This window comes from Coturnix japonica, chromosome 6, assembly GCF_054131305.1.
Source record: "Coturnix japonica strain WE chromosome 6, WE-NBRP24, whole genome shotgun sequence".
NCBI lineage: Eukaryota > Metazoa > Chordata > Aves > Galliformes > Phasianidae > Coturnix > Coturnix japonica.
Genome location: NC_140668.1, coordinates 26,337,586 through 26,353,737, shown reverse-complemented (window position 1 = coordinate 26,353,737; position 16,152 = coordinate 26,337,586). Strand labels below are relative to the sequence as shown.

Below are 16,152 nucleotides of genomic sequence, written 5' to 3'. Positions count from 1 at the left end.
TTCCAAATGAGTGAAAAGATTGCAGCTTGGACTCTGTTTCTGTTGTGGTTGGATGTCCATCCAGCAGAGGTCCACAGCACAACAGTGCACGTGTTGGTAGAGACAGGCATCAGTACATGCTGTTTTGACACAAGGAAGTTCAAGATTTCTCACTGGATGATGAAGGACAGATCTGCAGTTTTGTTGGCCTGGCTGTTAATGCAACATTTGGAAAAGCCAGTATCTTGTATTTTTCAGAGACTGAATGTAATTCTACTCTACAGCTAGGTCCACTGCAAAAATATATGTATATATATATAATATATATAATTATATATTATATATATTAATATATATGGATATATATTCCAGCAATTTGTAATGTATTCCATAAATTTTAAAAATGGAGAGTTTAGCTCCTTGTTTGCTTGAAATATTTCATAATAAGATGAAAATAGAGCATGGGTACATGGTAAGAAATTTCTTTCAGGAGACACAATACAAATGGGAATTGTCTTCAGCAAGGTTAAAAGGGTAGGAGGGACTCTTCCCCCAAATGCTGTAGTAAGGCAAACGCTTCTGATTTGATGTGATATAAGAAAATAGAAGAGAATGGAATTATATTTTAAGAAAATGAGCTAGAGTGCACAATGTCTTACTGTGTTACTTAAGGCAATGAGATTTTAAGGTTTACCTTATGTGCCATGTACATTGATTAAATATCAAATATATGGTGGCCATTTCTAACCATCATTTACTGTATTGATTTGTCAGCAGTGGAACTGTAATAAAAAAAAGTATTGATTTACTGTCCTTATTTGCTTATGGGCTTTTTATTAATTTTACACATTGTTTCCTATTTCCAGATTATAATTTTAATGTGTTTTTCTTTTTTTTCCCCTTTCAGACGAGCCTGGTCCTCCAAGAAGTTAGAAAAAAGGAACAAACTGAAGAACAAAGGAATGAAACCATCAGCTGTTTACTGCTAGTTCTTACGGAGCGGCAAAGGCTGCGTCATGAATGGGCTGCAAGGTGAGAAAACTGAGAAAAATGGTGAGATATTGAAGTTAAAATAAGCCTATATAACATAGTTCTATTAAACCTCTTTAGGGGATGGAGAAAACTACCTCAACAAACTGGCATTTAAAACAGGTCAGAAGTTTAACTTTTTAATTAGAGTTTTTCCCTTAATAGAATAATTAATGTGTCTGCTTCTGAATTCAGAGTTTCTTTGTGAGGTGGAATGCTCCTTTACTATGCTGATGTAGTGCAAAGTAGGTGGCATAAATACTCGAGGATTACTCTAAGATTTCCTTATGCTAGTAACAATATGAGCAATACCCCCAATGGGGCATGGCATGCAAAGACGTGTCCATCTTGTCTGTTTTCTTCATGATGCTCAAGTTTCTTGTGGTGTCCTCCTTGTGTTAACCAGATGGTGTTCACACATTCATACCTTTAGTCCTTTTATAATCAAGTCAGTTCAAAGAAGAACTATTGTGCTATGCCACCTTGTGTCTTTCATATTCCAGTGTAGGTTTTGTTACCTTCTTAAGGAATTAGAGTGTATTTTATTGTGTGCTCTTTTGATTTGCCTTGTTTAGGTTGTTGATTTTTTGTTTGTTTTTTTGCCTACTGCCCCCATACTAAATAATGCAAATAGTTTTTACTACATTGGAAATGGAGAAAATCACTTAAGGCTTTTCCATGGGTAGAATGCATCGTTCTTGTGAACCAGAGTAGAAAACTTTCTAGAGATAGCAACAAGCATAAGCAATTGCGAAGAGTGGAATATCTTTTTAGGTTTGTTTAGTTTAACAATAATTTCCTAATATACTAAGTCATCAGGAGTCATAGCAGTCAAGAGTCATTTAATAGCAATGTGGTTACAGTGTTCCTGGCCTCTGCTTTTACAGTTCCCAATGTAATCAGTGGCTGGAGCCAGCAATGCAGTTGTATCTGCAGCCTTGTCTGACACAGAAATGCCGAAGCTCTTGGTTGGGGGCAGGAAAAGACTTAGAAGCAGACAAAGTGCAGGCCTCCTTGAGACTAAACACCTGAAAGAAAATTTCAAGAGCACAGAGCCTTGAAAGTTCTGAAAGTGTCCTTTGAGTATTAAATATCCATAATCCTTTTTCTTTCCATTTGATGTTTCCCATCCCGGTGACCTATCTGAGTCTCATCCATATGATCTGCATGAACAGGCTGTTACCATACACCTCCCTTGGCTTCATCAAAGCTCCAGCGAGATGTCTGGAATGAGGCACTGGCTGCAGTAGCCATCAAGCAGCAGTGGTGAAAGTTATAAAACGTCCGCCGTGGTGCTGGCAGGCCTGCCCATGTTTTAGAGATCAGCCTATTGTGTACTTTGGAATTACATGAGAAAAATGTGCTTGGACAGGAAATAATTAGCACTTGTCAAAGGGCAGGCAATAGGTTACAGTATTTTACTTTCAACAGGCTATCAGGGGATCAGCTAGATTAGATAATAGAATTTTTTTTTTCCTCTGGAAGTTAAATACAGATGACTCTAATTACTTTACATTGTGCATTAGAGAGCATATTATGAACAGGACGACTCCAAGAAATTTAGGTCAACTAAGGGGAGGCAGCTGGCAAAATCTTTACCCACACTTGGCCTTAGTAGTTAGGTTCTGTTCTGTCATGTGCTTTATTTGTCATTGATGCCTCAAGATTTAAAGAAGAAAAAAAAAGAAGAAAGAAAAATTCTGGAAATTATTAGTTCAAACTGACTGAATCTTCATATGTTTATACTTTTTCAGAGGACTAATGTCATCTTAACTGTTTTGGTGTGTCAGTGTCTACAGGGATAAAGCACATCCTTGCATCATTTGCTTTTAAGCCATACCACTGTTTCTGCATGTTAGCCAATTGCAAATACTCTGAGCTCCTATTTCAGCATGTAGCCCAATCTGCCCAGTAGCACACCAAGCCTTACAGCCTGCCCTTTCATATGCTATTTACTTGAAGATGCCGTTGGTACCTTAGATAACTGTGCAGGTCTTCCAAGGATTCGAACTGTTCAGTGCTGAGTGGCAGTGATCCCAAATACTTCAGGTAGGACTCCAGTGGATGATCTCTAAGTGTTAACAGAAATGGTCCAGAGTTTCTAAAGCCTTGGATTTGTTTGTGCTGCATGATAGTGCCTGATGGACAGGTTGTTATAGCTGTAAAGAGCTGCTCAACCCTCTGAACTGACCCCTTCCCGACCTCGGCTGGAAGAGGTCCCCCCTCGGCACACTGAGTGCGGGGAGCCCAGATCTACTGTAATGAACGGGGGGTCAGGGAGCAGCTGTGGGTTTGGGGTGAACCATGCAAACCTGCCTAGGCTTTTTTTTTTTCACTGTATGATAATGAAAATTGTTACCAAATTATATGGAAGTTTAACAGCAATAGTGGGAAAGAGGGGGTGGAGTCTGATGCATTGGGTTTGATAAATGAAGTGTGAAGTTACCCATCTGGCTCTGGACAGCCCTCTTTTACTCTACGAAAGGGAAACATTTAAAAATAACCATGGTACATCTAGAATCAATGACCCATACAGGGAGCTGGAATAGATCAAGATTTAATGGTGACTGTGGAAGAAATTATCATTTGAAAAGTGAGACAAAGGATGAAGTACAGTTCAATATCTGCACCTGATTCGTTTTCAGAAAAGGTCTTAATATTTATAGTCTGCTGCTGAAATTGACAATTTTTGCTATCTTACCTTTAAGTGGGTCCAGAAAAGTTGTTGTTTTCCTAAAGAAACAGTTTGGCCAGAAAATAATTGTTTTCAGAAAGATGACTTGGATTTCTGGAGAGAAAGTTTCACTTTTCTGTGCCAACAAATGCCCAGCAGAACTGGGCAGCGTGGCTTCATAAAAATTATCTCATTTCTTCCCTTAACAAAACTTGTATCGAGTTATAATAATATTGCCTTAAATGCTTGGGTGTCATATTCTGCTTAATTATTAGTGATCTTTTTTGCTGTGTTTTGTTTCTTTAATAAATACATTTACTATGAAACTAGTTTGTCATCGAACAGTCAACAATAGATGAAATTAGAGAATGATTAACTGTGCTGAAAATATTAGCTCATAGAGAAAAAAAACAGTGGAACAGTTTTTAAATAAGTCTTTTACATGCAAGAGATGATTAGTCTGAAATGGTTTTAGAGGCAGACTGCTGTCCATTATGCTGTTTCATTGAGTGAAATTTGCATCACGTCTCTAAAGAGAAATTCAGTCAGCTAAGGGAAAGCGTATAGCTTTGGATAAAGATCTGACGAGGGGAAAAGTTTGATAGGAAAAATAAAATTACTTACAGTATTAATGTTTTCATAGTTGTGCCAGTTAGATTCTGGAATCTTAGTAGAGTTCTTTCTAAGCTGTCACATAATAACAAGTTGATACAGTGAAAACATAATAAATATTCAGGAAATAATTTGGACCAAAGTAAACACAAAGTTCTCCTGGTTCATGAGATAGACAGCAAAGAAGCGTTAATTGATTATTTCCTGTAAGGGTCGACAGCTTAAATCCTTGGCCCATTGAAATGGCACAGTGAACAAAATCTATTTTATGAGGTCGTTGCTACAACATTTGGTAGATCAGATCACTGCATTTTAAGAGTTGTTACATTCTTCCATCTTTTCATAGCCCTTCAGAAAAGAACTTCTTACTCATGACATATGTTACAAACTTCTGGTTTCCAGTCAAACCCCAATTCCAGTTCCTTACTGTCTCCTGGGCACCATATTTGCTCTTCTCCAGCCCCTCTAGAAATATGTAGGTCTCACCTTTCTTTTACATAACACTATAAAGGTATGTATTTTTTCTAGAGTAAATGCTTGTCATACTACTGAGATAGTCATACCTGTCAGCAGTGGTACCTGGATTACCACATAGATATTCTCTATGTCTATTTATTACAACTCTATTCTTAATTGTCAGTGCATAGTGTGAGAACTGAGTCCTAGCCTGCAGTCATCTTGTTGGATTCAAAGCACAAAACAGAATGTGAGAGTAGAATCCTAATAAAGTTAAGCAAGAACAAACAGGAAGGTTTTGATATATTTTGTAGTTTTCTGTTTTGAAGAAAAAGTTGTTATTTTTCTTGTGCCTTATCTCTTTACGCGTAAGAAGGTAAATGAGGTGAATCTTGCTCTTTGCTCCAGCGGGAGAAAGTGTTGGATTACTTACAACTGCTTTGGGTTGTTTACATCTTCTGTGATTGCTGTGTGTAATCTTAGAACAACAGATTTTTTTCTTTCTATTGGGGAAATCCAGTGTCTGTGTTTCTGACATCAGTAGGGATCTCCATACACAAAGCTGTGCGAACTCCAGTGGGATTTCTGTCATAGCTGTCCTCTCCAGACAGCACGTGTGCCAGCTGGAATGAATACTCGGTGAGTTAGCAACAAGCATAACAATTAGCAACAAACTAAGGCAAATTTGGAGTACTCCTTTATGAAATTATGGGGGATGGGGGGGAGGAACACAACAGAAGATTTGGATTTGTTTGATATTTTCTTTGTGTGTTCTTTAAAAGAAGAAAAACTATTCGGCACCCATTTTGAAAGTGAACATGTGATTTAGCAGCTGCTGCTGGTACTGCGCATTACTCAAGAAGATGCTTTGAGGCATCTGAAAAACAGCCTTGCAGCTTTTAAATGAGTATAGGAAACACAAACTTCAATGAAGTGGTCAGGTCTCCTGCTGTAGCCATGCTCAGATGTTAGCTGCCCTCTGACTTTCCTCCAGTTGCCTATTACCAGGTTGCTTTGCTTCTTGTGCCCCTCTCTACCGTCTTTCACCTGTTTTGCACTAGGAGTCTTTGAAGCAACCCAGCTTGGCATCAGTAGTTATGAGTGCTTCACAGAGCAGTGCAAATTCTGCTTGATGAAACACTGCTCTTGAGCAACCACTCTTATTTCCTTTAAAACTTTTTTGACCCTTTACCCTTGAAAAAACTTTTTATACAGGCTTGGGTATTTACAGAGAATTCTACATCTTACCTTGTGATGTCATTATAGACGCAGCAGATAATGGCATAAAAATGCTCTTTGATACAAGGACTTGAAGTAAGTGGTATTAAAGAATGGTGCAGTAAGAAAGTCACAGGAGTTCAGCTCTGTGTGTGTGTCAGGCTCTTCTGCTATGCCACATTGTCGAGGGTTGTTTACACTGAGGGTTATGTTACCACTTCAGTTTCAATGCTCCATTTCTGAAAGCTGTGAAGAGAGATGCATCATCCCGTACCTGGACAACTACAGGTTAATTTTGATGTATTGTTTTTTGGATTTCATGCTTTTCTTTTTCATATGTTGGAAGGATTTTTCAAGTGACGCTTCCAAAACTGACAGATGGCATAAATTTAGTCTTTGATTATAGTGCAATTAAAGTTTCCCCAAACTGAAAGTGATAAATAATTTTCCCACTCTACCAAAGTGCACGTGGTTCTTTTTATGTTTTAATCGTTGGGTAACTTTTTTTTGGAAGGTTTAGATTTATTCCACCTGGACAGGCCTTTTAAGTCAGCATGGGTGACATTTATTTATTACTTATTTATTTAAGCTTTTGTGCTCATGGTACAAGAAAGATAGTTAGTGTTGTTTTTCCAGCAGTTTGACAATGATTTGCTGACTACCACTGGGAGATCTGAACGCTGGAGATGGAGATTATTGTGTTTCCAGGCTGCAGGATAGTGGGGAGCGAATAGATCACAGAGGTGACAAATTTATAATCTGTGGAGACAAAGTGTTAGCCACATCATCAGACAGTTGAACCACAAACTAGTGTTAGCATCAGCTGTCATCATTCCTGTAAGAGAGAACAGCGTGTGCCAGAGGCAGGGGAAAAATAGAGAGGCAGGGAGGATCCTGAGCATCTTGCAGTGCTCCACGGCTGCCCATTCTATCTAAAGGCACAGTGTTACAGAGAGAATGAAGAATTCTCACAGATATATTTTCCTTTGTCAGCTTAGGTTTCTTCTGTGCTGTGGTCATGGTATGTAGTTTGCCTCACAGTTTGCAAACTTTGTAAAAATCAAAATTCTGTCTAAAAATACTCCTTTGATAGTAAATGAGTATAAAGATGGAATTTTCCCTTACATTATATATCTCTCTATACATATAGATATATATTCAATTGGGACTTTATTAATTAATTGTTACCATTTAATTCAGTTTTATGATGGATAAAGCTAAATAAAGTTGGTGAAATAACCTGTATATGTTACCAGTGCAAAAAAAGCAGAGGATGACAAAGACTTGTCCTAGCCAAATGATGTGCTTTTGTCTTTGCATGAGACGTGTGAGCAGATGCTTACATAAGTTCATGACTTCAGTCCCAAATGCTGTCAACCCCATGTTATTAAAGTTTTTCAACACATATAGAACTTGATGGCTCCAGGGATTGGTAATGAAATATAAAGCCTTTTGTTTTCAGGTCAGTGGTTCAAATGTGGTTCAGGTAGATAGTGCCAAAGATTATTCCCATTGGATATCTGTTTGATGGCCTATGTAAAATGCATTGGTTCTCCAATCCTTGTAGGCAGGTGTGTATATCACGTAAAGCAACTGTTACAGCTGACACTAATTGGTACCCTTGCTGGCATTCTGAGAGCAGCCAAAAATTAAATGGATGTAGAAACTGAGCAAGATGCTGTCAGTGCTCTAAGCTGCCTACAGCATGGCTGTGGTAGCAAGAAGCCAATGGATATCTAGGCTGAATGAAAGCAGAAAGGGGGCGTTGGTCTGTTGCTTTGCTCTGTATTTTGTCTTGCACTGAAAGTTATGGCAATGTAGATACACATACATAGATAATAGCATACTGGTGAGAGAGCACTGTGGTAAACCACTGGGCAATGGTAACAGCATGGATAAGAGGGAAGTGGAATCCAGGGGTGGGATGGGGGTGTAACTCATCAGAGAAATTAAGAATAACTGGAAAATAGAATTATTGCTTATCTTGACTTCTAATGAGTTCTTTCTGACATGCTAACAGTTTATGTTGGCTATAATATTTTATTATTTATTTTCTTTGAATTTTCAGTTGTATGTGTTTAGTTGGGGAATTCCTAAAATACAAACTATGATGATGTTTAAAATAGCTAACAAAGTAAGTTGGCATTTCTTCCTCTGGAGATCTTCTGTAGAATCAGAGATCTATTCTGATCTGACCTATTACACAGCATGTGTTGTTTTCATATTCTGTCTTTTTAAGAGACAGCAGCCCCAAATGAGATGCTAAGCGACAGTAGCAGAACATCCTATTGTAGATTACTGAAAAATGAGTAGTTTAGCTAACTGAGATGACTTATAGTGGTATGTAATACCCCAGGATGTAATTTATAACCCTTAATTATATTTCCATATCATCATATACTAGCAAATATTCTAGCTGGGTTGGTGATACAGCAGGTGGGACTCATAGGTAAGAAGCAGGTTGAAGTAACATGACTAAACATCAAAAATGTAAATCAAAATTGAGATAAGTGAACTGAAAAGGTAGCATGAGTTGTATCCAGAGCATTAACTGAGCTGCACAGACTTTCCAAATGGGGGAGACTGGAAAAGGCTGTCAAGTATTGAAGTGAAAGCAGTAATATCAGGAGGAAGGAGAGTTCAGATGATTTTTAAGATCTGCAAATAAAAGCTTGTTCCACTCTTTCTACAAAGGTAAGCTGAAAGGTTCATGTGGATTTGCTGAAATTAGATTCAGCTCCAAATTATGCTGGAGAGGGTGTTTGTACAACTTTATTATACTGCGGTCTTTCTCTTTTTGCCAGTTGCGTTTGAGCAAGTCAGCATCTTCTCATTTTTATTTTCTGTTCAAAATTATCAGTCAAATAACTTCTGACAAGTTTCCCTGGCCTACCAAGTAATTTGTGAGTGTTGTGGTTTAACCCAGCAGGTGGCTCAGCAACACACAGTGTTTGCTGACTGCCCCCCTTCCCAGCGAGATGGGGGAGTGAATAAAAGAAAAACAATGAAGTAGAACTCATGGGTTGAGATAAAACTATTTACTAAGAGAAAAAGAAAATTATTATGACTATATGTGTGTATGTGTGCACACATTTATATATCTCTCTCTAATTGTATGTAACAAGTGATATACAAGTAATTGCTTTCCAACCCTGCTAGCCCCTCAAGCAGGGAAAGAGAGCAAGATGAACTCGCACACCCTTCAGAACTCCTCCTGACTGATGTCATATCTCATGGAATATCCCTTTGACTGGTTTAAGTCAGCTGTCTTAAAGCTGTTCAGTCCCAGCTCCTCAGGCCCTTTGCTGTGAATGACCTTGTCTCTATGCAACTCCGCTTAGCAGGTGACTATAAACACTGGTGTTGTTATCTACATGTGGTTCTAACTCCTGGGACTGACACATAGCATTATACCAGACACTCTGAAGAAAACAATTCCATCTCAGCTAAAGCTAAGGTAGTGAGAACTATGGAAGCACTATTGTCTTAACTCTGTCAACAAAAACCCATTATATGCAAGAGTTATTTTGATCATCCAGGTATCATCATTGCAGCAGATATTTTTCCTGTTTGGATCTGAAAACAAATATATGGTTATCCAAAGCAAATTCCCATTGTTACACATTCACAATTTACAGTCTGGAATTTTCAAATATTAGATTTTAAAATTTGCCATTTCTGCAAATCTTCCTTTCAGTGCATTGCTTTGTTGAGTAAATAAGTGGGTAAATCTGGTGCAGTATTTGAAACCTTTTCCTATAAAACCAATAGTTAGTAATTATTTTGTTGCAGTATCTGCTCAGTTTGCTTTCCCAGTAACTTAACCAAGCTTTTCCTAAGCTGAATAAAGGAAGTTCTTCTGAAAAACCTGATTAGAATTACTTTCAACTTTTTGGTAAAGGTGGATTTGAAAATGTGTTTGGGAAATGAGATGTAATCGATGTATCCACTCATTGGCTGCACAGCATGTTTATTTTAAGATCAACATATGGCCTAATTGTTTTACATTAGACCATCCTGAAAATACGTAAGTATCTGGCCTTCTGTTTACCTTTGGAGGTGTGTACCAATCCTAAACCCTAATCTGTGGCTGGGAGTGGGCAGGAAGTTGGAGAGGCGGAAGAGGATTTGAGAGGTGTGAGGGCGTCATGCTGGAGAAGGTTTTTAACTGTTCTGCTTGCCTGTAGGTGACACTGTTGCATCATTTATCTGTACATTTTCACATATCCAGGGACAAAAAAAAAAAAAATTCATTAAAATAATTTGAGAGATGATCAGATAAATACAGTACGCTAATGATTCCTTAAGCCTTAGTTAAAGCAAAGAGTCCTAGATACAGCTAGATTAATGGCATGTTCTTCTTCCCAAAGATGGCAGCAGCTCATAACATTACTTCTGATTAACTAGCTCACTAGCACTGCTTCTTCAGCACCGTATCCCCTTGACAGGCAAGTTGCTAAAAGGATTGCTCTGCGTGTTTCTGAAGACTAATGTAATAAACCAGGATGATAATACGCTGTTGGAAAAAATATCTTAATTTGCTGCTAACTTATGGCAATATGAAGTTAAAATGTTTTTCTTTACTCAAGTCATTTAAATTAATAATGTGGGCCATTAAGCCAAACCTCACAGAGGATTTTTTTTCTTTGCTATTAAGTATGCTGGCTGCAGAGAAGATGAAATATTCTGTGAGGCTCGAGCAATCTTCTGTCTCTGAGCTACGGTGTGCCTGCTGCCAGATGTTCAGGTGCTGCTGCTGCTGCTTTGACATGTATATCTCTTCCAGGCAAAAACCAATATATACATCAGCCCAGGTGCGAGGTGGCCTTGCCAGGAAACCTGTCTCCTCCTAGCTGTGACACTCGTCCACTCCCCGTCAGAATGTGTACCTTAGGAGGGGATTGTAATTAACCCCTGGAATGCATGGGTTTTGCTGAAGTGATGTGCGCAGTAATGATATTGTTAGGTTCCTTAATTTCCAGTTTCACCATCAATTATGCCATGTGTTTCATCCAGTTGGTGCTACCCTCCCAGTGTTAATTATAACCTACAAGACTGTTACAGTTAATTTTATGGCAAGCATATTGTCTCTTCAAGGCTCCGCGGCAGCTCATAAATTATCTTGAAGGTAAAATGTAACTTGGGGAACTAGTTATGAAAATTCCATCCATCTCGCTTAGGAGGTGCAGCTGCTACTGTCAGCTGCCTCGCCGCTGCATTGTGAAGGAATTACGGTGGGTCAGGCCTGGCGGCTCGGCCCGGGCTGTCACGGCACAGGAAGGCTGTCCTGGCCTGTCAGACAGGGGCCTTCTGCCAGTCCCTGGTGGCTGCGCTCTGCAGGCAGCGAGAGGCAGGCAGGGCAGGTGGATGGTCCCCAAGCTGTCTCTATTCATTACTTTACAGAAACTTGCTTCAGGTAGGCAGGTACGGAGACCTTGCCACCGTTGTCATAATGTTAGGCATCATCTGCAAAGTGCAAGATAGATAACTCTATGAATAACTCACTCTTCTGCTGGGCTGCGGCAGCCGGGAAGGGTGATTAGTGCTGGAGCTACACATGAAATAGCTCGCTGGTTTGTAAAATGACTGTGGGTTTAATTGTAGCTGCCGCCTGCTTTTGGAAGAGCACATCTGCTTGCTTTTATTTCACACTCACCATGTGATGAGGCGCAATTCCATTGCAAAGCAATTTGCGTTAGAGCTTCACATTAAGTAAATTAGCGTGGTTCTGTAGTGGAATTACGACATCTGTGTGTGTGTGTCCTGGTTTTTGCTGAAGGAATTGCAAAAACAGATTTTTCTATTTAAAAAAAAAAAAAAAGAAAAGAAAAATAAAAGCAACCAAGTACTCAGAACAATGCACTGAGCATTCAGTGCTACTTGCATTTTCTGCTACTTGCATTTTCATGTTAAACTTGAGTTATTTCTGTAATGCCTTATTCTTTTCTTTATAGCAATTATTTAAGGCTACCATAAAATATTATGTCTCATTCTACTATCTCTTCCTTTAGTATTTCAATAGTTCTAAATGCTGTCAAGCTTTGGGTGTGTTTTTTTCTTTTTTAAGAAAAAACCTCAGTACAAATCAAATTTCCTGTGGAGCTTTTTCCCTTCCACTCTTTTACCTTTCAAAAAGGACTTCTGTGTTTACAGTGCTGTTTCCTAACCTCATTTACAGCTGGGAAGGCACATGAGAAGGAGCGCTGAAAGCTGACACTGAGCACATTTCCATAGGCAACCGCTGTGCAGATGTGAATGTACGGACCATTGTGAATGGGTAAATGTTGGGAATTCAATTGAGGAGAAAACGATCCAACACAATAATGAAAACCAACGAGGATAATGTATCTAAATATCTATTATTCATTTGTTTTGGCGGTCTTCAGTTTAATTATTAGTACTTCATTTTTGCAGTGAGTTTTACTCTTTTGAAAATAATGCTTTGTAAATTGTGTCTTTCATACATTTGCAAAGTGGGAGAAAAAAGCTGATTAAAGACTGCGTAAGTGCATATCAGTGCACTTCTAATGCATGTTCATTGTTGCTTTCCCCTTGGAATTCTCTGTAAATGTGCCTTGTAATGTCTTTTAGACATTTTTTTCCCTGAGGCGTCTCTGTGCATTTCAGTGTCAGCAGAGAAGAAGCTCAGAAGTTTCAACTGACCAGAATGCTGTGTTTGTTTGTTTAGGTTACACAGAGGAAAGCTGTGCATTAGGCACAGCCATGGGCAAAGTAAAGTGTAAAGTCCAGATCACCTCAAGAGCAGACCCAGAGGCATTGCTCCTCAGAGGTCAGGTTCCTTCTAGGCTTCATTCCGTCTTCCCCTCCCATGGAAGAAGTAAGGAGTTAAAAAGTATAACTGCTGCTGACATATACCTTTAAGTGTAGTGTTGATGCACCTGGTCATCTACGTCATTACCTCCTACGCTGCAGGATGCCAGTTCCTTTACAAAGGTTATCCATCAGTTTGCCAAAGCACTCCCTCCTTTGTGGGCTGTTATGCACCACAGCTGGGAAGTATCTGCTATGATACAATTCTTACTAATTTTTTTAATTTGCTGAGGTAGAGTAGGTTGGGGACAGAGAAGTAGTCTGAGAATGTAATGTCTTGTTCTGCTTTCTGAAGGGATAATGAGACTGAACATCTGAGAGGGAAACATTTATTTTCTCTAATACAGTATGAAATTGTTTTAATTATCATCACAGTAGTCTTTTCTTAGGTTAATTTTACATCATCACAGCATCACTAAGTCTAAGAGAATTGCTTCTGATGTAATTGCAAATGGGAAGAAAATTAGGATGCAGGTCCTAATATATGTTCTTTCTGAGTGGTACTTTGGCATGTATAACGGTCATTGACAAACTAATTCTCTTCCAAAAGAAAGATCTCTCTTTTTGTGTAGTTGAATAAGAAATTTCTTAGAATGAAGTTGCCTAATGTAATAGGAAAGAAAAAGGTCTATTTGGAAACCTACTGAACAATGCACATAGTTAACTCTGAAAGTAATGCCTACTATTTCTTTCCATTGAAACAACAACAGGTAAAAAACACAATAACACTATTTGATAGAACAGATTCTCAGTTAGAAAACATTATATTTTTTTTTTACATAGTCCCCACCATTACCTGTGCATTTTCACCAGTGATAAGCAAGAGCCTTTGTCCCGTTTTTGCACAGTCAGAAGTGAACCACTGCTATGTAGCTGCTGTGAGTATGAGAGTGTCATTGCCTGCACAGTCCAGCTCCTCACTGTACTCACATCCACATTTCTGGTCTCCATAAACATTCAGTGAGCATCAGTGAATGTCAGTGAGTGCCATTTTTTCTGCATGGAGGAATTCAGTGACACACCTTTGCTTCATCTGCATTTCCATGCCTGATGCCATTCTGTCAGTGTGCCTCTCTGCTGCCATCTGTCACGTGGCAACAAAACGTAGTGGAATATTGGTGGGAAGGTTGAACCTCTGCTGCTATACCACTAACATCTGCTTCTGACATCATGGGCCAACGTAATTAAATAGGTGGCATTACTTTCAGAACAACATCATAATATTGTGATTTTTGTTTTCCAAAAGGAATGCAGTAGCTGTGAAGCAATAGGAGGCAGAGTAACTTAAGAACTGACCATGGAGTTGATATAGACAAAAGTCATTAAGAAAATATTTTTTCTTGCTAAACATGACTCAATGCAGTCTTATTTATTTTTAAGGCAAGAAGAAAAAGGATTTTCAAAATAGCTTCAGTATTTCATAGTCCTTAGATTCCCAAACAGTTCATTTTTTTCCATGATTGAAGGTTCTTTTAAATGAAATACACAGAATTTATTATTTTTCGTTGTTATTGTTAAATTTCATCTAAAAACTGAAATGTTTGCCTATTTAAGTGAGCTGTCAGCCAAATGAATTTGTAGGAGTAAAACCATTTTGTTGCTAAGTTATATGTAAATATTGAAAGGATTAGACTCAGTGATAGCCTGCGGAGATAAGTACTGAAGCTTGGTGCTTCAAAATTTTTATAGAAATCATAATTTTTAATGGTTCTTAGTAGGTTTTTCTGCTTGGTAATAATTAGAAGTCCCAGTAATGCAGGAAGTTCTCTGCTTACATTGAGTTCTGTGAAATCAGCAATGCTCTGAATGAAGTTGATCCACCTGCTCATTCGGTTTGCCCATGAAAGCAAGATATGGACACTGGTCTTCTCTCCGTTATGGCATGTTTTGATGTGAAACAATTTCCTTTATTTCACAGTATTCTCATACATTGCACTTTGATACTCTGAGGTGGAAAAATCAGTGTCCTTCACCACTCAGCTGGGCCTTCTGGTTATCCACCTACTGTTTGTGTTTATGAGCCCTTTTATGATTTGCCTTGGGTGAGAAGCTGAAACCTTTCAGAGTAGGATTGTTCAGAGTACCATGATAGTATGTGCTTTTAATTGTGCAATTAAAATCACCAGGTCAAGAAACAAAATCTCAATGCATGTTTGCCTCTTGGCTCAACAGAAGTCTTGAACAAGATAATTTCTGGAATGTATGTTGTTTGCTTTAAAGGAATTTAGATTACAACAGAATAAACAGAATTACTGCTGTTTGAATTTGAACCTGTTGGAGGCAAACTACTGTAAGTCCCTGCCTGACATCTGCTCAGTAGCTGTCATTATGAAACTTTATCTAACTAAAGCTTAGAGGTGTGTACATTAACACACTCACGCTATTGCACACTGTAATTGCAAAGGAATATGGAAAATACAAATGCAACAAATCCTTTTTCCTTCTACTTTTGCTAACTTTTACCTTAAAAAAGGAAAATGTAAGAAAGCAAAATGCTGTCAAATATGAAAAAATGTTTTTGCTGAAGTGTGCAGTTCTAAAAGTGTAACAATTAAGAGGTACAACTGATAATGAATATGAGAAAAGAATTTCTGCTGCTCACTTTTTGCTTAAAGCTTTATGCTTTGTTTAGGCATATTACCTTATGCACACACATGTACCCCTACAAGATTTATTGGCGTTTGTATGAAAAAATGAAAGGGTTTTCATGTTTTGTAAGAAACTTAATACACTCTCGCAGATGGCCCAGCTCAGGTGTGATTTTAATTATGAGATAAAACAAAGCCCAACACAGTAGGAAGTAGTCTTAATAAACGACCTGAAGCTTTTGTCTTCATGTGTCAAAAAGCCTTTTTATTGCATGATGAAATATTATTTTTATAATTTTTTTACTGTTCCTTAAAATCTTGCGGGGGGGAAAAAATACAAGGGCTTCCGAAGCTTATGTGAATCATTTTTGTCCAGTGAAAAATAAGAATGTTTTGTGAATTTCTCAGTTCTTTTGCTTGAGAATGACAGGAAAAAAAAAAAAACCAAAAAAAAAAAACCAAAAAAACCCATTGCATTAACAGTAGAACGTGCATGGACGTAAATTCTGTTTTATTCGCTTACATATAAAACCTTTCGTCACTGTATGCTGTCCCTGCTTGTTGGTGAAGCAGATTGCTCAATCATAACAAAAGCTGGGAGGGTTTGCTGAGCGCTTATTTCAGATGTTGTATCGTGAGAAATTAAACACAACTTAAACCCTACTTTGGCATTCAGCCTTCATTGTTAAAATAAAAATAGTACGATCCTTTTGTGAAATATTTCAGATAATATTGCAATAATCTTGTTTTGTTTTTCCCTTAGTG

The 16,152-nt window shown here is 38.2% G+C and overlaps 1 protein-coding gene across 7 annotated transcripts in view; it reads left to right on the top strand.

Moving 5' to 3' along the window:
- Positions 1 to 16,152, top strand: part of FTO (FTO alpha-ketoglutarate dependent dioxygenase) — a 216,744-nt gene that overhangs the window by 91,190 nt on the left and 109,402 nt on the right. For 6 of the 7 annotated variants that reach the window (XR_014947756.1, XR_014947755.1, XM_085551799.1 and 3 more), the window contains one exon: positions 887 to 1,011. Coding sequence is in view for 5 of the 7 variants with exons in the window: in XM_085551799.1 (XP_085407925.1) it covers positions 887 to 1,011 (125 nt within the window). In the remaining 2 variants the exon portion in view is untranslated. Of the gene's footprint in view, positions 1 to 886; positions 1,012 to 12,146; positions 12,277 to 16,152 lie in introns of those variants that run through there. The other variant, XM_015873820.3, reaches the window with a different exon arrangement.